At 37.6% G+C, this 19,801-nt stretch overlaps 2 protein-coding genes across 3 annotated transcripts in view; one reads left to right on the forward strand and one right to left on the reverse strand.

The window, feature by feature from the left end:
- LRRC17 (leucine rich repeat containing 17) overlaps positions 1–7,837 on the forward strand; it is a 31,311-nt gene extending 23,474 nt beyond the window's left edge. The window contains exons 2-4 of the mRNA XM_077471774.1: positions 989–1,831; positions 6,252–6,407; positions 7,327–7,837. Coding sequence (XP_077327900.1) covers positions 1,081–1,831; positions 6,252–6,407; positions 7,327–7,730 — 1,311 coding nt within the window. The 5' untranslated portion in view covers positions 989–1,080 and the 3' untranslated portion in view covers positions 7,731–7,837. The remainder of the gene's footprint in view (positions 1–988; positions 1,832–6,251; positions 6,408–7,326) is intronic.
- FBXL13 (F-box and leucine rich repeat protein 13) overlaps positions 1–19,801 on the reverse strand; it is a 234,129-nt gene that overhangs the window by 133,045 nt on the left and 81,283 nt on the right. For both annotated transcript variants that reach the window (XM_077471772.1, XM_077471773.1), the window contains exons 8-9: positions 18,615–18,710; positions 14,999–15,134 (exon numbers count right to left, since the gene is read on the reverse strand). In XM_077471772.1, the coding sequence (XP_077327898.1) occupies positions 14,999–15,134; positions 18,615–18,710 (232 nt within the window). The remainder of the gene's footprint in view (positions 1–14,998; positions 15,135–18,614; positions 18,711–19,801) is intronic.

Consider the following 19,801-nt stretch of genomic DNA (forward strand, 5'->3'; position numbering starts at 1 on the left):
TGCAGATGTTAAAGCTAACCAGAACAAATCATGAAGAATGATCAAAGATTGGGTCATTATAAACTTACATATCACTGTGTATTAGGGACTGTTCATTAGCTACAATAATGTGTGCCTTACTGAAAAGTACAAAAACGCACATTGGTGCAATGCTGTGCCATTTATTTAGAGTAGCATCCCAATGCACCATTTCAAGGTTCTTGCATTACAGTGCAGCAAAACATGCAGGTTGTGGTGCACTGGCAAAAATCCTATATGCACCATTTACGGTGCATTTTGGTATGTTAGACACCTTATTCAAATGAATGGACTGCCTTAATAAAAAAATGCTAACATGTGGTATTATGCAGGTTAATGAGCAAATGAAGCCCAATGGTATGAATGGGTCCTTAATGCTTGAAGAACTTTGCTTCTGTGTTTAATTTGTAATTATTTATTTTCCTGGAGGACATTATTTTTTCTTTACACTCCGGTCTGCTTTCTGCTTTGCACTGCTACACAGTGGGAGTGCTTTACTGCTACTTCTCACAATGCAAGTCTATCAGTCAGCTGACTCATTGAAAACAAAAAGAGAAATGCGTTCTCTTTGTGATTCATAGCTTATCCCAAAAGCTGTTACTTGTTAACATTTATTTGGTTAAGTATAGGATCCCTTTAGACTCCTTTCACACTGCCACCATTTTAAACCCCCACTAGCAGCCAAAGAAAGAGTTAAATGCACCCGAAAAGTGCCGCTGCCGAAGCATTTTGTAGGCGGTGCCCATTCATTTCAATGGGCAGGGTGGTTTAGGAGCGACGTATACACCGCTCCTGCATTCGGCTTCCCGCACCACCTGTGCATCCTGTGTGAGTGAAGGCAGCCCTTCACATGAGTGTACAAACCGGTATGCCCATCTGAATGAGGCCTATATTACACATATTTAATTATCTAGTAGTTTGTGTTTATTTTGTTTGCTATCTAAGTATATTTTATTGTTTTGCTTTGCAGCTCAGGAGTTCTACCTTCTAAACTTGAGAACTGTATTTCAAGAGAAATATTTCATTGTTGTACAGGAAAATAAGAGCCAGCTGGATGTCAGAATGCAAGTTGTTACCCTTATCTTGTTACTTCTTTTTTGCAAAGTAGCCGAATTTCGGAAAACAAGAAGGAACAACCGAGGAAACAATGACAAACCTCACAGCTCCAAGACACTTTCAAGCACTGTGAAACGCTATGCTCCAGGATCACCTTGTGATATATATACATATTCTAATGAAAAATATTTGGACTGTCAGGAGAGGAAGCAGACATCTGTCCTTGAGGACTGGCCAGAAGACCTGATCCACATACTGCTGGCCAGAAATCAGATCCGCATATTAAAGAACAATGCCTTTTCTAAGTTTCAGAATCTTAAGAGTCTTGATTTACAGCAAAATGAACTCAGAAAAATTGAGAAACAGGCCTTTTTTGGTTTGAAAAAACTATCAACTCTTTTATTACAACACAACCGTATTAAAATCTTGTCTGAAGAAGTGTTCATACATATGCCTCGGCTCACCTATCTGCGACTCTATGACAATCCCTGGGACTGTAACTGTGAGCTGGAATCTCTGGTGACTCTGCTACAAGTTCCTCGGAACAGGAACTTTGGAAATTATGCCAAGTGTGAGTCACCAGTTGAGTTAAAAAATCAGAAGCTAAAGGAGATCACACCCCAAGTCATTTGCCAAGAAGAAGAAGAAGAAAAACCTAAGCCATTAGAAGGGGTTAAGCCTTCTAGACCATCTGTGGACTCAACACTCTGTTATACATATCTTTATCCAATAACAACACTGGACTGCAGAAGAAAAGGTCTGTATATATATATTTACTTCATGTGTTACTTTGTACTTACACTATACTGAATACACTCAACCCTATATGAATATATTACATAATACACTGATAACTTAGCAAGAATTAGCCAAAAATACTCCAGAACCATATCAACAAAAAGTATTTATATATTGGGTGCAGCTTAGACAACACCCTTTCTATATACGCAACCCCAATTTCAAAAAAGTTGAAATGCTGTGTAAAGTCTACAAAAAAACAGAATGCTATGATTTGCCAATCTCGTAAATACATATTTTATGGAAAATAGAAAAATAGAAAACATATCAAATGTTTAAGCTAAAAAAATTGTTAATTTTCAGAAACAAAATGAGATAATTTTGAAATTGATGGCAGTAACACGTCTTAAAAAATGTTGGGACAGGGCCATGTTTGTCTAAATGTATAAATTAAGAGTTGAAACATTTAGAAGCAGTATTTCTACCACTGCTAAATGTGACAGTTTCAGCTCAGAGATGCTGGTTGTTAAGGAGTAAGCACCTGCCAGTGCCCTAACAACCAATGATTCATCCCTGCCTTTCTCTTTCAGCTGTCATCAGATGGGAATTCCTGGCTGACAGGTGAATATACAAAAAGGAGCCAGGATAGTGTTTAAAACAAAAACAAACAAAAAAAAATGTGGGGGGTCCCTCACAATCCTGGTCTGGTAGGAATAAAAAAAAAAAAATGAATCGAGGCCCCCCAAATTCCATAAAAGACCCTTATCCAAGCATGCAGCCTGGCAAGTCAGGAAAGGGGGGCCAAGCATGCCCCATCCTGAACTTTACCAGGCCACATACTCTCAACATGGGAAAAGAACCTTGTCGGGGGGGAGCCAAGATGGCAAAGCGCCTTGTCCCCATGTTGCTGAAGACAAGGGCCTCCTCCCCACAACCCTGGCCCAGTGATTGTGGAGATATGCTATAAGGGGGCCCTCGGATACCACCCCATGTGAATAAGTAAGAGGTACATAGTACCCTTACGCATTCACAAAAAAAACAAATGTACCCTAGATATAAAAACACCCAAATGTCCTTTATCAAGTCTTTTATCAAATAAAAAAAATTAATGTCCCAGAATGTACATCAATCATGTCATCCAGCGATGCAGCATAATAACCAACATCCGCCAACCTTCCCAAAGGAAAAAAATTCCACCACCTGCTGAGACATGTCTAAATCCCATCGCTAAACCTTGTGGTGAATGACATCTCTGAGTCCTACAGTAAACAAAAAAGCAGGGTCACCCGGTTGTTAGAGGGGGCTTCCAGAATACAAAAAGCCTTCCACCTAGCGTTGGGTGTCCTATAAAAATTACATCAGATCCAAAAGGCCTGGTATGGATTGTGGGGGAACTCTTACATCAGTTGTCCTGGACCCTTTGTTTATATTCACCTGTCAGCCAGGAATCCCCAGTTGACAGCTGAATAAATAGGCAGGGATGAGTCACTGGTTGTTAGGACACTGGTGGGTGCCGGCTCCCTAACAACCAGCATCTGTGAGCTGAAACCATCACATGTAACAGCGGTAGATATAAAACTGCTAAATGTTTCACTTTCCGCTGCAGCCAGAGGTCCAGTCTGTGGTAAAATAAGGTGAAAAAAATAAATACAGCTAAATAGAAATTGAATGCATGCAGTTGTTAACACATGTTGTTTATTGAATTGCCTGCTCCTGACATAATACGGTTATTTTCACGCAAAAATTTAAGTGGTATTTATTTCTTATTGAATTGAGCCCACTACCTTTTAATAACTTTAAATATATCCATTTATGCCATTGAATAGCTCCATTCTAATTTCACCTTCTATTCCACGCTCACATTGAATGCCCCTGTACTTCGCTGGAATTCACCAAGAATTTGGTTTGAATGTACTTCAGAACAGGTGTCAGCCATATGGAGGCCTCAACCAAAGTAAACAGAATTACATTTTGAAAATATTGGAAATGCAAGGGAAAATGACTTGTTCATTGTACAATATCCAAACTCCTAGGTTAATTTTAGCGCTACAGAATAATGTCCTATATATTGCTGAGCTGCGGTGGGGGCACTGAGTGATTACACAGCATGTTGTCCAAAAGACTCATCATACCCTTCCTTCAGATCACAGATGGAAGCTGGATATACTACATAAAGAGACTATTAACAGCTGGAGGCAATGCATATTAACAACATATGGAAATCTGTATTACAAAAAAAAAAAACAATCTGCTTTAATACAACAACGGTGTCTTTTCCACTAATATTAAGTTTAGGACCACTGATGGTGGCTTTAACGGTCTCTGTTCTCATTTTTAATTTGTCCTAAAAAGTATTATTTAAAGTCTTTCTATATATATGACTTGATCATGAATATGTCGCTCTTAGTTGATAAACTGAATATATGAGAAATCTACTAGTCATTGGCAATCCTGAAGAAACCACTGTGATATTTCTGTCCAGCTTGGATGATGATAATAAACAGTCACAGTGATCAGGTTGCTCTTTTTTTCCATAGAGCAGCCTTTCTCAACTTTTTTAACGTGTTTCTAAACCCTTGGGGTTTTTTTTACAATAAAATAACAAATATGTTATACTTACCAGTGCAATGATTTTTCACAAAGCAGCCCGGATCCTCCTCTTCTTGGGTCCCACACCAGCGCTGCTGGCCCCTCCCTCTTGCTGGGTGCCCCTAGGGCAAGCAGCTCACTCTGGGGGGACACCCAAGCAGTTGCCCTATCCAGCCGCGGCTCTGTGTGTCCATTCACACACGGAGCTGCAGCTTGGCCCTGCCTCCTCTGTCTCCTGCTTGGGTCACTTGCCATGATTAACAGCAACAGGAGCCAACAGCTCCTGCTGCAGCCAAAAGCCAATCAGGAGTGCGAGTCCTCAGAGAGCTAATGTTCTCATGGACATCGCTGGATTGAGAGGGGGTTTAGGTAAGTTATAAGGGGGCTGGGGGGAGGGGGGCTGCTGCACACAGAAGGATTTTTATCTTCATGTAAAATTCATGAAGGTAAAAAATCTTGTGCTTTTACAACCACCATACATTTATGTTCTCAGGGAACCCCTGCTAATAGTTACTATAGCTACAGCTCACAGTACATAAATGATGATGGTCACTTAAAAAATGGTCCTTATATTTGTGTTTCATAGGAAGAATGCCCCCTTTACAGATAGCTAAAAAGACCATTGGTGTCATTAGTTACTATCTTAAAGTCGGATGATGCTTATTGCTTAAGGAACAACTAGCAAGCTCAGGAGGAACCCTAGGGTTGTACAGAACCCTGGTTGAAAAACAATGCTATAGAGCAGGGTTTCTCAACCAGGGTTCCTGCAGAGGCTGCCAGGGGTTCCTTGAAAAATGAGAATTTCTGCCTCTCAGATAAGTTCCCACTGACACCATTGATCTTTTTAGCTATTTGTAAGGAGATAATTCTTCTCAGTGACCACAAGTGTAAGGGGAATCCTTACCACTGACCATCACACTAATGTATCATGAGTTGTAGACCTAGTCATTTTTAGCAGGGGTTCCCTGAGACTGAAACGTTATTTAAAGGGTTCCTCTGTGTTGAAAAGGTTGAAAAAGGCTGCTATAGAGGAAAGGGAATAATCTTTCCACTAATGCAGAAATGTTGCAAAATCCACAAAAGCTATAATAAACTCTGCTGTCTGCTAAATATCACAGTAACATCAGGTAAAAGAAATACATGTTTATTGTGTTCTTAAAATAGAGGGGAGGGGAGCTAAGGCTGGTATATTAATACTAAATGTTTGGGTGAAAAGACTTTCTACTTTTGAAAATAAATCAAAGGTATAGAGGGAAAAGATGCAAGTTATGTTAATACGGGCATACCACACTTTTAAGTACACAATGGGGTTTATTAACTAAAATTGGAAAGTGCAAAATCAGGTTCACTTCTGCATAGAAACCAATGAGCTTCTAACCTCAGCTTGTTCAATTACGCTTAATAATAAAACCTGGAAGCTCATTGGTTTCTATGCAGAAGTCAGCCCGATTTTGCCCTTTCCAGCTTTAGTAAATAAACCCCATTGTGTACTTAAAAGTGGGGTATGCCTGTACACTGGCTTCATCTTACTCCCTCAACTGAAACACTTCCAGGAAGTTGCTATTTTTTAATTACCAGAGCAGTCTTACCAAACTGTCCATAGTCAATACACATAAAATGCTAAAACGGTGATAAAAGGATGATAATCTAAAGCTCAGTAATGTTTATTGCTAATCCACATCCATATTTATCAGTCACAGATCCAGTTTATACAAAAGAACCTCAATCATTTGCATTCTGAGAAAACTCAGAAAGGACTTTTTCTTAAAGCCGAATTACATACCAAGGTAACAAATGTATCAAAGCAACAATAATAAAACCACAAGTAATGATGCTTTTCATTCTTTCAGAATTACAGCAAGTCCCAGATGACATTTCTTTAGACATCATAAAACTAGATCTTTCCAACAATAAAATAAAACGACTACAATCAAAAGAGTTTGTAGATGTTCCAAACCTGGAGATATTAAACCTAAGCAATAATGGAATGGAATCCATAGATCCAGGTAAGAATATCTGTAACCTAAATCATTGTGAGATGAAGCAAAACTCAAAAATGATGAGTTCATACACAAGAAAGTTTTATATGTCAGACCACAGATTTAGAATATGGCTACAATGATAATAAACTCTCTTTGACACAGAAATTTCAAGAGGCATTTAGGCAAGATAATATACTTGCCTTTTTAGCACTCCCCCACTGCTGCTTCCTCCATTGCAGCCACCACTAACATCCCCAGTGTCAGCTGCTGCCAGAGAGTAAGAGGAGCAGTGGCACTACTTCCTTAGTCATGTGACAGTGTTCAGGCCTAGACATAAGCACAGTCACATGGGAGAAGGTGGCATGCTTCTCGATACTTAGAAGTACTCCAATTTTTTTTTCCTAGTTGAAGCAGCAGCTGGCAAGCTGAGTATCGGTGTGTCATGGGAGCCACCTTGCAAAGACATTTTTCCCTGAATGCGCAAGGTGACCGTGTCTCTTTCACTGCTTCTCAGCATCAGTTCATCTGAAGCACACTAAAAAAAATGTGATGCTAATAAGATGACGTTCAACTAGTAGTCAAATCTCTCAGCATCAAATAGCTTTTATCATCAGTACATCCCTAGCCTTAATGGATTCTCCATCTCACCATCAGGTGCAGGTAGGTTCTGCTCAAAGTGAAGATTCTAGAAATGCCTGGCATTCAGTAAAGCACCAGATGGTGTGGATGGGTTTGCAGGTCAGCTCCCAAACTGCAGCCTTAATGATTGATTCACTGGTCACAGCTGACAGGCAGGACCAGTTTACATATTAAATCCATGGCCAAAGTAATAGTCAAGTTTAAGCCCGGTCTACAACCTTCTTTGTAGAATGTAACATGTCAAATGTAACATTCGATGGATTGCAATTTATAATTATACTGCTCTGTGCTTATATTTTGGCAGCTGCATTTTCTGGCCTCATGAATCTCCAAGAATTGGATCTATCAGAAAACAACCTTTCTAACTTCCAGTATGGAGTCCTGGAAGATCTGTATTTTTTGAAAAAGCTGTGGCTTAGAGACAACCCTTGGAAGTGTGACTACCACATTCATTACTTGTTCTATTGGTTAAGGCATCACCACAATGTTAACTACAATGGTTTGGAATGCAAGGCCCCAGAAGAGTACAAAGGATGGTTTGTTGGGAAGTATGTCAGGAGTTATTATGAAGAATGCCCTAACGATAGATACCAAGTAAATATTGGAGTTGATGATGATGAATGGGAGCAAATTGAAGGTGCTAAAAAGAACTCAAAACAAATCGATTCTTCAGCAAAACGGGGTGTCCTACTAACAGTGCTTAATTAAATCACTGGCTACATTTATGATAAAAAACATTACTTCTTTTTTTTTAACAAAATGATTTTTATACATTGTCATTAAAATATTGGAGATATTTTTCTTCATACAGAGTCCAGTGTTGTACAGAATTCCTTTTTTGGCATCTGATATAGATTTATAGATTTACACACGTTTGAACTGGAATTGGTCCAAAAACTAGGCAAACTCGAAAATGGAAATTGCCCAAATGGGGCATGGTTGGATAAAACTGGATGATTCTTAAATCCTTCTCATATAACATTTAGGTTTGAATTTAAACACAGGGGTTCATTTATAAAGATGTTGCAATCTGGACCAGGTTTGCAACTTCTTGCTTAAATCTACAATGATCTACAGACTGGCAATTGAAGAGTGTTATGGAGTGTTGAAAACAAAAATGGCAGGCTGGAAAAAAATGGCAACATTATACAAAGGAAAAAAGAAATGGATGTATTACAAGCAATTTAGCACACTGCAGTTATAATCTTGTAAAAAAATATGTCAAAACAGTAAAAAATATAGTGGAATCTAAATGATTAACCAGTGGATGAAAAGGTTGAACTAGCTATTCCAGCTTTTATAAATATATCAAACAGTGAAATTTAAAAAAAAATCGTGAAAAACTGTGAATTGTCCTTTTCAATCCTTCATAAACAGGAAATAATTAGATATGCTATCTTAAAAAAAAATGAAATATTTTGGAACTGGGCTTGAGTTTCTGATATGATGAAGCAAGCAAGCTTTTTTGAACATAACTAATTCTGAGTTCCTTTACTTTCAATGAAAAATGTGTGCATCAAATCTAAAACAGAATACGTAAATGCATAACTCGAATCTTAGGAGTTTGGTTTTTGATTTAGTAAATAAATAGTAAGTAAAACTTCTTTTGTGATGTAAGTACACACAACAATACGCCCAGTGTACTGCAGAGGTTGCACTAGATTGTGTACAAGGTATGATACATGTCATGAAGTATTTTGCTATAATCCTGATATTATGATATGATATTGTGATTTTTTTATTTTTTTTACCATTTAAAGATTTCTATTGAACTTTTCAGATATACTGTATAACAGATATCTAACAAAAATAGTACATTAATAATTTGGTTTGATAATGTCACACTAAAACAAATATAAGACGTCTATATGTTAACAAAGTACATTACTAGTATCTTATTTTCTAGATTAATTGAAACTAATAGTGTATTATTCTTTAGTGATAAAATAATCCCTGTTTACCCCAAAGGGGAACACTCTGTAAACAAGGGAAGGTTGCTGAACTTCAAGAAAGGAGGAAAGGAAAGAAAGGAAAAGGAAGTTACCATATGAGTTTTAAAGCGTTGGCTGAAATTATGCTGGAAAAGCAAGTTTAGTAGTTCTTGGTATCTTTTAAAAATGTGAAGCTCTAGAATGTAATGTTCACGCGGCCAAACTTTTGTAAATTTAGCTAAGGAACCATTTTTGTGTGCTAACATTAGTTCAAAATGGGCCTGAGAGTTAAGTGTTAAAATGACATCGGACAGATTAGGAGCTAAAGTGGATTTACATAATTTAGTTATGGTGAGTCTCAAGACTAACAAGATATTGCCCGCAGGTCCCGCGGACTCGATGTTCGCCGGTGGCCCGCGATCATGACACAGAGAGGCAGAACGGGGTGATGCCTATGTAAACAAGGCATTTCCCTGTTCTGCCTAACAACGTGACAGGGATCTACTGCTCTCAGTGATCGGGAGCAGTGATCTCTGTCATGTTCTAGTGAGCCCATCCCCCCTACAGTTAGAACTAACAGCTAACAAAAAAAATGAATAATAAAAATGCCATACATCTATCCCCTATTTTGTAGATGCAATAACTTTTGTGGAAAACCAATACACTTATTGCAATTATTTTTACCAAAAATATGTAGTAGAATACATACAGGCCTAAACTGAGGAAGAATAATATATATATATATATATATATATATATATATATATATATATATATATATATATACACATATATATACATTTTTGGGGGGGATATTTATTAGAGCAAAAAGTAAAAAATATATTTTGTTTATAGCGCAAAAAATAAAAACTGTAGAGGTGATCAAATACCACCAAAAGAAAGCTCTATTTGTGGGCAAAAAAGGACGTCAATTTTGTTTGGGTACAATGTCGAACAACCGCGCAATTGTCAGTTAAAGTGATGCAGTGCCGAATCGCAAAAAAGGGCTTGGTCAGGAAGGGGGTAAATCCTTCTGGGGCTGAAGTGGATAAGTAGGTATAAATCTAAGTTTAACCTTAGTAAGGCCTTTGCTGGCTGTTAGATTACTGGTAAAAGATGCAATAAAGGAGGAAACTGTCTTCCAAAATCTCGACAAAGCTTTACATCCCCAAAGTGTATGCCATAAATTACCTATATGGGTGTTACATCTCCAGCATAGGGAGGATGAAGATGGGAATATTTTGGAAAGTCTGTATGGGGTCTAATACCAACGGTTTAATGCTTTTTGGGAGTTTTCCCAGTGTTCAATGCATGAAGATGCTGAGCTATTAATCCTTATGGCTTGACGCCATGATTCCCATGAGAAAGATTGAGAGAGATCATTCTCCCATTTAATCATATTAAACATTTTGTTTTTTGGGGGGGAAAGAGGAGAGGAGTTTATAAAACAAGGAGATGCCTTTTTTATTTTTGACTTTGCTAGAGGTGTTTTTTTTAATAAACCATGTTCTTTAAGACAAAACCCACCTTTTACTACATCCTCAAATCACTGCAGCACACTCTGGGGTGTATTTTTTAAAAATGTGCCGAGCTATTTGTATTGCAAATCTGTATGTACATTAGTTCTGTGCAAATGCTGCCAAAATTGATGCAGCTGAGGATCAGAAAAAATAAATACTTTTTACTATAATCATCAGTTCTATATAGTGGCCATAATGCAGTACAGGCATACCCCACTTTTAAGTACACAATGGGGTTTAGTTACTAAAGCTGGAAAGTGCAAAATCAGGCTCACTTCTGCATAGAAACCAATGAGCTTCCAGGTTTTATTACCAAAGCTTAATTGAACAAGCTGAGGCAGAAGTGAGCCTGATTTTGCACTTTCCAGCTTTAGTAAATAAACCGCATTGTGTACTTAAAAGTGGGGTATGCCTGTATTTTCTTGATGCATGCTATTCTAATGAATGAATAACATCTGAGCTGGGGAAAAAATAGCATAGTAAAAATCAATTTTGCCAGCATTCACAAAGAACTAATGTATATATCTCTGCAATTTTTTAGAAATAAACTCAATTGTGTATTGAACTTTCTTTAACACACAGGAAGCTGTCCCTACAACGAAAGGGCAAGTTGGTTGTATTTGCCTCCCAGGCCAAAACTTCTCAATCCACCGCTGAGTGAAAGTAAAGCATTATATATAATGTATTTTAGGTTTCCATCAACATTTACAGTATTTTATTATTTAAGGCACAAACCCTTTCCTGCACTGAATAAACCAATCAAGACTGTAAGAAAGAATTTTAACACCACACACTGCTCCCCCTTAAGATGCAAAGGCAGCGGTGGGGTGGTGTTCAGTTGCAGCGACCATGATGCTTTGTATCAGAAATGATTTCCACTGTCTCATTTGGCAGGCAGTATGTAACTCACTTGCAAGGTTTCAGGGTTAATATAGGTGGTGAATAGACGACATAACGCTTCCCTACTATCTGTCAAATAACCTCTGAAGAGCAATACAAATGATCTTCAGAGGGCAACGTGTAACAGTAGCTCTATGTGTTTAGCAGTCAAAACGTGCCTGTCTATAGCCAATATAACTAATGGCAGCAAAAGATGGTCCAATGTCTCCCCAGGAACAGTGATCCTTTATTGTGCCAAGATCCACCACTGTTTCTTCCTGAATGTATCTGATAGACACAGGTTCTACAGTCAACAATTTCCTTCTCTCCTCTCACAGAGAGAAGGAAAAATCAGTTTTATTGCACAAACATTTCATATGTTTGAAAATCTCCATGCGCAACACTGAGCAGAAATACTCCTTATCACTTAGCCCTTAATGCCCCATTCCTTACCCATGCATTATATTGGGCATTGGATTGGGGCAGAAACAAGCCCTTTACAGCCACCCTTAGATGAGTATGCAGGTAATTGAGTAATGCAGTTCATCTTCAGGAGAAGGAATTAACTGGGTTTAGTCTAAACTTGTTTCAAACCCAGTTTGGCCTATAGGAAGCTCTCACATGTTTTGTTTCCACTAGTCCAATCAGTTGTGACCAGAGCATGCCTCACCCTGCAGCTGCAAGAACACAAAGAGGTAGGGATGCCCATGACGTTATTGACCTAATATGGTCACATAGCCATATTAGGCCTATTACATTGAACAAATATAGCTATGCGGCCATATTAGGACAATTACATCAAGTACATCCATGCCCCTTTGTGTATGCACAGTTTCCAGGCTGCTTCTGACTGGGCTAGTGAGGATGCAACCATGTGACAGTTTCCCATGAGTTCTGCTAAACTGGGTTCAGAGACAATATTTGTTCAGGAAGTGATATCTGAAGACCATTGGTCTGTCAAAGCCATAAAACATAGGCATAAACTGTGCAACTATATAGATATCATCTTAACGATCAGTGCTGGTCAATAACATTGTGAACATGGTCATTTTCAAAAGATGCCAAATCTATATCAAGATGAGAATGCATAAAAACCATAAAAAGGTTAATTTGGCACAAATTGCATTGGCTACACTGGAAAGCGTTAGCCAGTCTAATAAGTACAATCAAGAAAAAGGACACCAGTCACTATCTCCTACTATTATCAGTTCCTGACAATCAAACACTGCTTTGTGTACCATGTGTCATTTTGATGCTCTTCTTTAAAGATGTTTGCAATATGATTTCCAAAAATCACAATTGTGACATTTTTCAAAGGCCTTTAAAGTGAAGCACAATCATTCAATACACATTATGTGAAAGAAGTTAAAATACAAACCTAGTAATATTTAAAGTAAATGTATTTCATTATAATGAATGTATATATGGCATTGAGATGTGTATATAGGATTCTGTGCTTTGTAACATATTTTGTAATCATGCAATAAATAAACCACAATAAAGTATACCAGTTTCATGCTAATTGAGGCACACCTTGCTAATTAAATAAAATACATGGCAATTGGTAACATAAGGAAGATTTAAATGACAAATCAGTTTGCATCAAAACAATTTAACAACTGAGCAATGGCAAAGTGCAACTAGCAAGAAACACAGTAAGAGCACCACCCATTATAGTTAAGGACAGTAGGTAGCAGTAAGGTTGAACAGTAACCAGAAGTGCCATACCTTTGCGTTTTCAGAATTTGGCCTCCATACACCTACCCTTTACACCTTCGCAGTTAAGTTTTTGGTTTAGTAACAAAGTCAGTTTAATTTCTTCTGTGTGGAAAAGAAATGCTTGCCTTGAAATTGAGATTATGGTGCGAGAGCTATGTGCATGTGTCTCACATGCTCAAAGCCCACCAGGCCCTAAAACTTCACTTTTATTATAAAGAAATTAAAAAATGAAATACAAAAAATTGGTGACATTGGTGTAGTAACTCCTATAGGTGTTTTCTGGGAAATATGAAGTTGGCACTGGAACTGTAAAGTATTTCCTAAAGAGGTAACTACCTCCAACTAATCTTGACTCATCTTAAGGGTCCAAACTGACTCTGTACTCAACCTCTGCCTCAAAAAAACTTTCTAAATTCAAATTCCAGTACACCCCAACAAATCACAATCAAAGCACTAAATAAATGTAAAACCCCAAACTCAACATGTTTCACCCTAAATAAAGGCTTAGCTTTTCCTCAGGTCAAATGATGTTAAGTGAATAAACACATGTAATAATAGCGGCCGCCATTTTCTGGTCTTTATTTATAATTGCTCTTAGATTAGCTTAATTACATCATAATGTATGTTATGTTCTTGTGTCCGCATCATCGTGCATGTGCACACTCCGGCATAATGACGTCATGAATGATTGTGATAAGTCATTTTTGGCCTAGCCATGATCCAAATAATTTATGAAGAGAGTCCTGCTCTTATTAAGAAAATTATACTATGATGTATAATTGTATGTATAATTGATATATAATGTCATGGCTTGTACGCAAAAATTGTCCAGTTGGGATACCTCTTTTAGGGGATTTGGGGGTATGGCTGGTCCAACGCAATAAATTGTTAGTAGATGTTGGTTTTCAGTATATTATAATTAAAATTTTCCCTCTGATATTTTCTTTGAATCACTTTGGATTTATCTATTGAAATACATAGTAATGGAGTTAAGTACTTCCACAAACTTTTTAAACGCTGGACTGCTGCCAGTCCATAGTATGAACAAGTCATCTATGAACCTTGCCCAAAGAAAGAACTTGTGTGTTCCTTAATTTCATCCATAATTACAATCATGTTCTCCCACTAACCCAAAAAAGATTGGTATATGACGGGATACACACCGTACCGATTGCTGTGCTGACAACCTGATGGTACGTAGTAAAACAAAACATAGTTGTGTTCAAGAATAAACTGTAATAGTTCAAGAACAAAGCTAATATGTTTCTGAAAATCCCTCCTGGTTTGTAAAAAATATGTACCAGCATTTATCCCTAGATGAGGTTGGATATTGCTATAAAATACTTTCGATGTCTAGACTGGCAAAATGTGTGTCCTGAGTGATGGTTAACAACATAACATTCGTGATGATGTTATCGTGCCAATCTCAGCAAAATTATGAATTAAGGTCAGAAAAGGGCACCCACCATTATTACATGTCTTTGATCACATTTTATTACTTGACACTTTTTCAGTCCAAATGAAGCCCTTTATTTAGGGAAAAATATGTTGAGTTTTAGGGTTTGGGGTTTTTCATGTATTTAGTGTTTTGTTTATCGGGGTGTGCTGGGATTTGAATTAAGAATTGTTTTTCAGCTAGAAAGTAAGTACAGAGTCACAGTTTGGACCCTTAAGATGAGTCAAGATTGGCTAGAGGTAGTTAACTCTTTAGGAAATACTTCACAGTCTGCTCTCAACATCATATTTCTCAGCATACACCTGTAAGAGTTACTACACAATTATTTATTTCACCAATTTTTGTGTATTAATTTTGTAATAATACAAGTGAAGTTTTAGAGTCTAGTGAGCTTCACGTGTGGTTAGATACCATCTATCTTTATTATTATTTTGACAATTCAGGCACGTTGTTATAGTTTTTGCTTCTTACCTATGCCTTTAAATGTAGACCAGAGGATAGAAGAACATCTGCGGAGATTTAAACGTATAACATAGGGGCGACACTTGCGTAAGATATTCACCACAAACTTGTCTTTAATACGGTGCCTCACTGAGGAAAAATCAATCTAGATAAAGTAAAAGACAACAAACTAATGTGAAAAAGGATTTTGCAAGTAAAAACGCAACTAAAGACAGTAAAAGGAAGTAGATAAAAGTATTGGCATTCACATTACCTGGGGCACCCACGACCATTACAATGCCCACCAGCCTTTACTATGAATGGAGCCTTTCCCATAACCAATCGGTCAGTATTTATCCTTAAAACATCATAATATCTGCTCTAACACACTCATATTTGGTATTATGGGCGATTCTATTATTCAGTTTCTCAGGTTACCTTACCAAGTTTACAATAAAGAGTACGCATTGAGGTCCCTGACCTTAAACCTTTACCTGCCCTAACACTTAATTCTACATTCACCAGAACCATATGTTTAGACCACTCAAATTAACCCTTAACACTTAAAGTGTTAATGAACCCAAAAATAAAAAATGTTATATATTGCAGCTTATCAATCCTTAGATGCGGTGGTTGCATTTGTTTTCCTTTTTAGTTTTCCTTCATTTAACCTTATGATCGGGACCTTAACACACTTCCTCTCCTAGAATGTTTGCATTCTGGATGAAGTAGTAAAGCAGACACCTCTGGGCAGCAGCATTGTCATTCTGGGGTAGGGTAGTGTTGAACTAACAGATTTAGATGACCTTGACAAACAAATTGAAGCTAAACTATTTTTTCCCTTTTGGGATAAAGGTTTTACATAACTGAATAAATGTTGGCCATTGTAAGCACTCCTGTCACTGTTAACTACTTCCCATCTGGGCCAAATCTGACACTTCACTCCTATGTAAAAATCTACTTTTCTAGAAAATTATTTAGAACCACCAAACATTATATATTTTTTTTTAGCAGAGACCCTATAGAATAAAATGGTAGTCATTGCAATCTTTATGTAATACGGTATTTGTGCAGTGGTTTTTCAAATGCAATTTTTTTGAAAAAACACTTTCATGAATAAAAAAAAAAAATCACTAAAGTTAGCCCATATTTTTTGTATAACTTGCAAGATGATGTTAAGGTGAGTAAATAGATACCTAACATGTTACACTTAGAAGTTGCATCTGTCCATGGAATGGCGGAAAACTACAGTGCTTAAAATTCTATAGGTAACGCTTTAAATGCTTTTACAGGTTGCCAGCTTAGAGTTGCACAGGGGGTCTGGTGCTAGAATTATTGCTCTCACTCTGACATTCGACATGTGTGGTACGATCACCGTTAACATATGCGTTCGCATTTGTGGGCAATCATGGTGGGATGGGGGTGCTTTAAAAAAAATGTATTATTTATTTTATACCACAAAATTTTTTATTACACTTAATTTTTTTGTCTGTACTAACTTTATTGCTATCACAAGGGATGAACAACATCCCTTGTGACAGCATGGGCAGTGACAGGTCCTCTTTATGGACAGATTTGGGGTCTAATAGACCCCAAATCTCTCCTCTAGCCTCCCATGCAGCCAATCAGACACAGATAAGTCTGATCGGCTGCTCCCCTGGCCACTAACGGGCAGGTAAAACGAAGAGGCAGAACCAGAAGTGATTAACAACATCAGTTCCTCTCTGTACAGGGAAGCAATTGCTGCATCACTCCCAGACTCTGCAATGGGACAAGAAAGCCTGGGAGAGGCGGCAGCGGTGGCCATGAGATGGGGGTGGGACCCCTTTTCACCACCCGCAGAAGTGATCAAGTGGCTTATTAGCCACTCAGATCACTTTTGCATTTCTCAGAATCGCGACTGAAAAGACTGATATCAGGTGGATGCAGGCATCATGTCGATATAACCACTGAAGCCTGAGGATGTCCATAAGGGCAGGAAGTGGTTAAGTGGTTTGCCTCAACCCTCTAGCTGCTACTTTGCATGGACAGGATAATCTGCTAAAAAAGAAGTTAAAAAAATAACAGACTTACTGACTTGATCGCCAGATGAAAAAAAAGGAAAAAAAGCCTAAAAGGAGAAAACTAATGCAACCGTTACATCTAAGAATTGGTAAACTGCAATTTAATACATTTTCATTTTTGGGTTTAATACTGTTTTAACATAACTCTTACTCTAACCCTTAATATTAGCTCCTAAAGTGATATTTTTTTAGTTTAAAAATAACAAACTAGTCATACTTACCTTTAATGGTTAGAGTAAGAGTTATGCCCAAATCCTCTTCTTCTCGGGTCCCTCGCTGGAGCTCCTGGCCCCTCCCTTCAGCTGAGTGCCCCACAGCAAGCAGCTTGCTATCGGGGCACCCGAGCCAAGCTGCTGCTCTGTGTGTCCATTCAGACAACGGAGTCGCAGCTTGGCACTGCCCCTTCTCTCTCCTCATTTGCTCACTGGCTTTGAGTGACAGCAGCGGGAGCCAATGGCGCCCACTGCTATTTCTCAGCCAGTCAGGCGGGAGAGTCCTGGCCAGCTGAGTCTCTCATGCAACATTGCTGGATAGAGATGGGCTCAGGTACGAATTAGGGGGGCTGTACCACACAGAAGGTTTTTTATCTTATAGTATAGAATGCATTAAGATAAAAAACCTTCTGCCTTTACAACCAATTTAATCCTTAGCCTACGATAAAGCAGGTGCAGGATTTGCTGAGTACAGAATGAAGGACAAGATATAGCCACCTAAAGAATTTGGCGGTACATGACAAGATGGCAAGGCCTACAACTTAAAATTTGGACACATGGTGGTCGTGTGTGAATGCACATGTTTATTGTTACGGAACGAGCACTCATGAGACTTACAGCTAGTTACTTGGACATGTTTCTTGATAAACAGAATGTTTCGCCATTTAATGATGTTGAGCGATTAAACGTCTTCAGCATTAAGCTCCATGCACACTGGAGCTCATAAAAGGCCATTTTTTTTGTAGTTTGGACATTTTTTTTAACAGCCCATAAACTCCAGTCTATGTTATCCTATGTGTCCATGCACACATGGACGTTTTTTTAGCTTTTATCAGCAGTGGAGTTTATGGGCTGTTCTCTGAATGCTATAAAATCGCGTTCAAAGTGCCTTTTTCTGACCACAACAAAAGCTAAAAACCGCTAAACGACGATAAATGCACATAAACGCTCATAAACGCGCATTTATTAGTGTTCGCCGTTCTATTTTTCTCAGTATGTTGTGGGGGTTTGGGAATGCATTGTGGGATTTTTGGAGTGTCCTCTGTGTATTTTTATTAAAAACGCCCATAAACGCTATCGCTAAAAAAATGCTCATAAACGCACATAAACGTAGTACAAACCTAGTTCCAAACGCTGTTAAAAGCGCGTTTTTAAACCAGAGTTTTCTGCCAGCAATCTGGCATGCAGAAAAAGCTTTTCTGAGCTCCAGTGTGCATGGAGCCTTATAGAGCAAGTTAGATAAATATGACTAACTAGTACTAGCTATACCGCAACCTGAATAAACTAAAACCCAACCTGAATAAACTAAAACCTTTACAGCCATATGTGGTGTATACATTTTGGGAATCATGAACAATACAATGTACTTACACTATTCCAAAGAGAACTATTTTGCGTTATTATCTTCCAAGATCGACACACTTGAGCACTTCTTGCAAGATCTATCAAATCCATGAAAGCAAATATCTGTAGAAATATAAAACAATACAGCACATTGTGGAAGCATATGGAATAAATACAAAAGATGAAAGGTGGGAAAAACAAAACTGGGACTGTGTCTCTAACCACAATGTAAATGTGTACTATATTACAGCAATATGTTCTGCTGAGCAGTTGGCAGGGTTCCAATGCTAATGCAATGCACACAAACTTGGAACTTACTCGTTTATCTTCCCAAATGCATAATTTAATACTATGTTTTCTATTTGTACAGTTGCTGTTATTTCCTTTTTATTAATGAATGTAAGAATTTTATATGTGAAGCAACAGTATGTGAAGGAAACAGGCAAAGGGAAATGTAGTAAGAATTAATGATGAAGATCTGCATGCACAGTACTGATAGGGTTAGTTATGGCAAGCACAGTTGCTCAGCGCCCTCATAAACAAAGAGAACTAAGTAGGATTTTTCCTTTTGGTTAGTCCAGAATAGAGCATCTAAAAAAGCTAAGCTGCAGTTTTATTTCTATTTATGGTATGCTATGTGAATTGGGATATGTAACAAATATAATGTAGGTTTTATCAAAATTTGGCTGCAAATTTGGAAATACACTTCAAATTAATTATTAATTAAGCTATAATACACTTTTTCCTGTTACCAGTGATACAGTAGTTTCCAAACAGCTAGTTTTATAATTGAAAGTTTGGCGATTCTGTAATATTGTTTTCTGTTGTAGGTAATTAAAAAAAAAAGACCTTTTCTACATACTCTTGTTTCATACAATTAGTCCCAGCAAATGGCCCTTCACAGAAAATTTTATTTTTAATTTTTTCTATGTTTGTTTTTTTATTATTATTTTTTAGTCTTTTTTTGTGTATATATATATATATATTACAAAATCAAATAACTCTACAAAGACAACAACATCAAAACAAAGCTTTCACCTCTGTAGCATAAGTAATAATATGAGCAAATTAATAGCTGAAATATGAAAACAAGTCTGGAACATTGCTGATTAAAAAAAGTAGATTGGTCAATGTCACTGATTCACTTTTAAGGAAGACACAACATAGTCTTATCATAATTAACTTCTGATCTCTTAAAAAAACATATGTGTTAG

This window comes from Lithobates pipiens, unplaced genomic scaffold, assembly GCF_037356315.1.
Source record: "Lithobates pipiens isolate NorthernLeopardFrog02 unplaced genomic scaffold, aLitPip1_a1.2 Scaffold_8, whole genome shotgun sequence".
Lineage (NCBI taxonomy): Eukaryota > Metazoa > Chordata > Amphibia > Anura > Ranidae > Lithobates > Lithobates pipiens.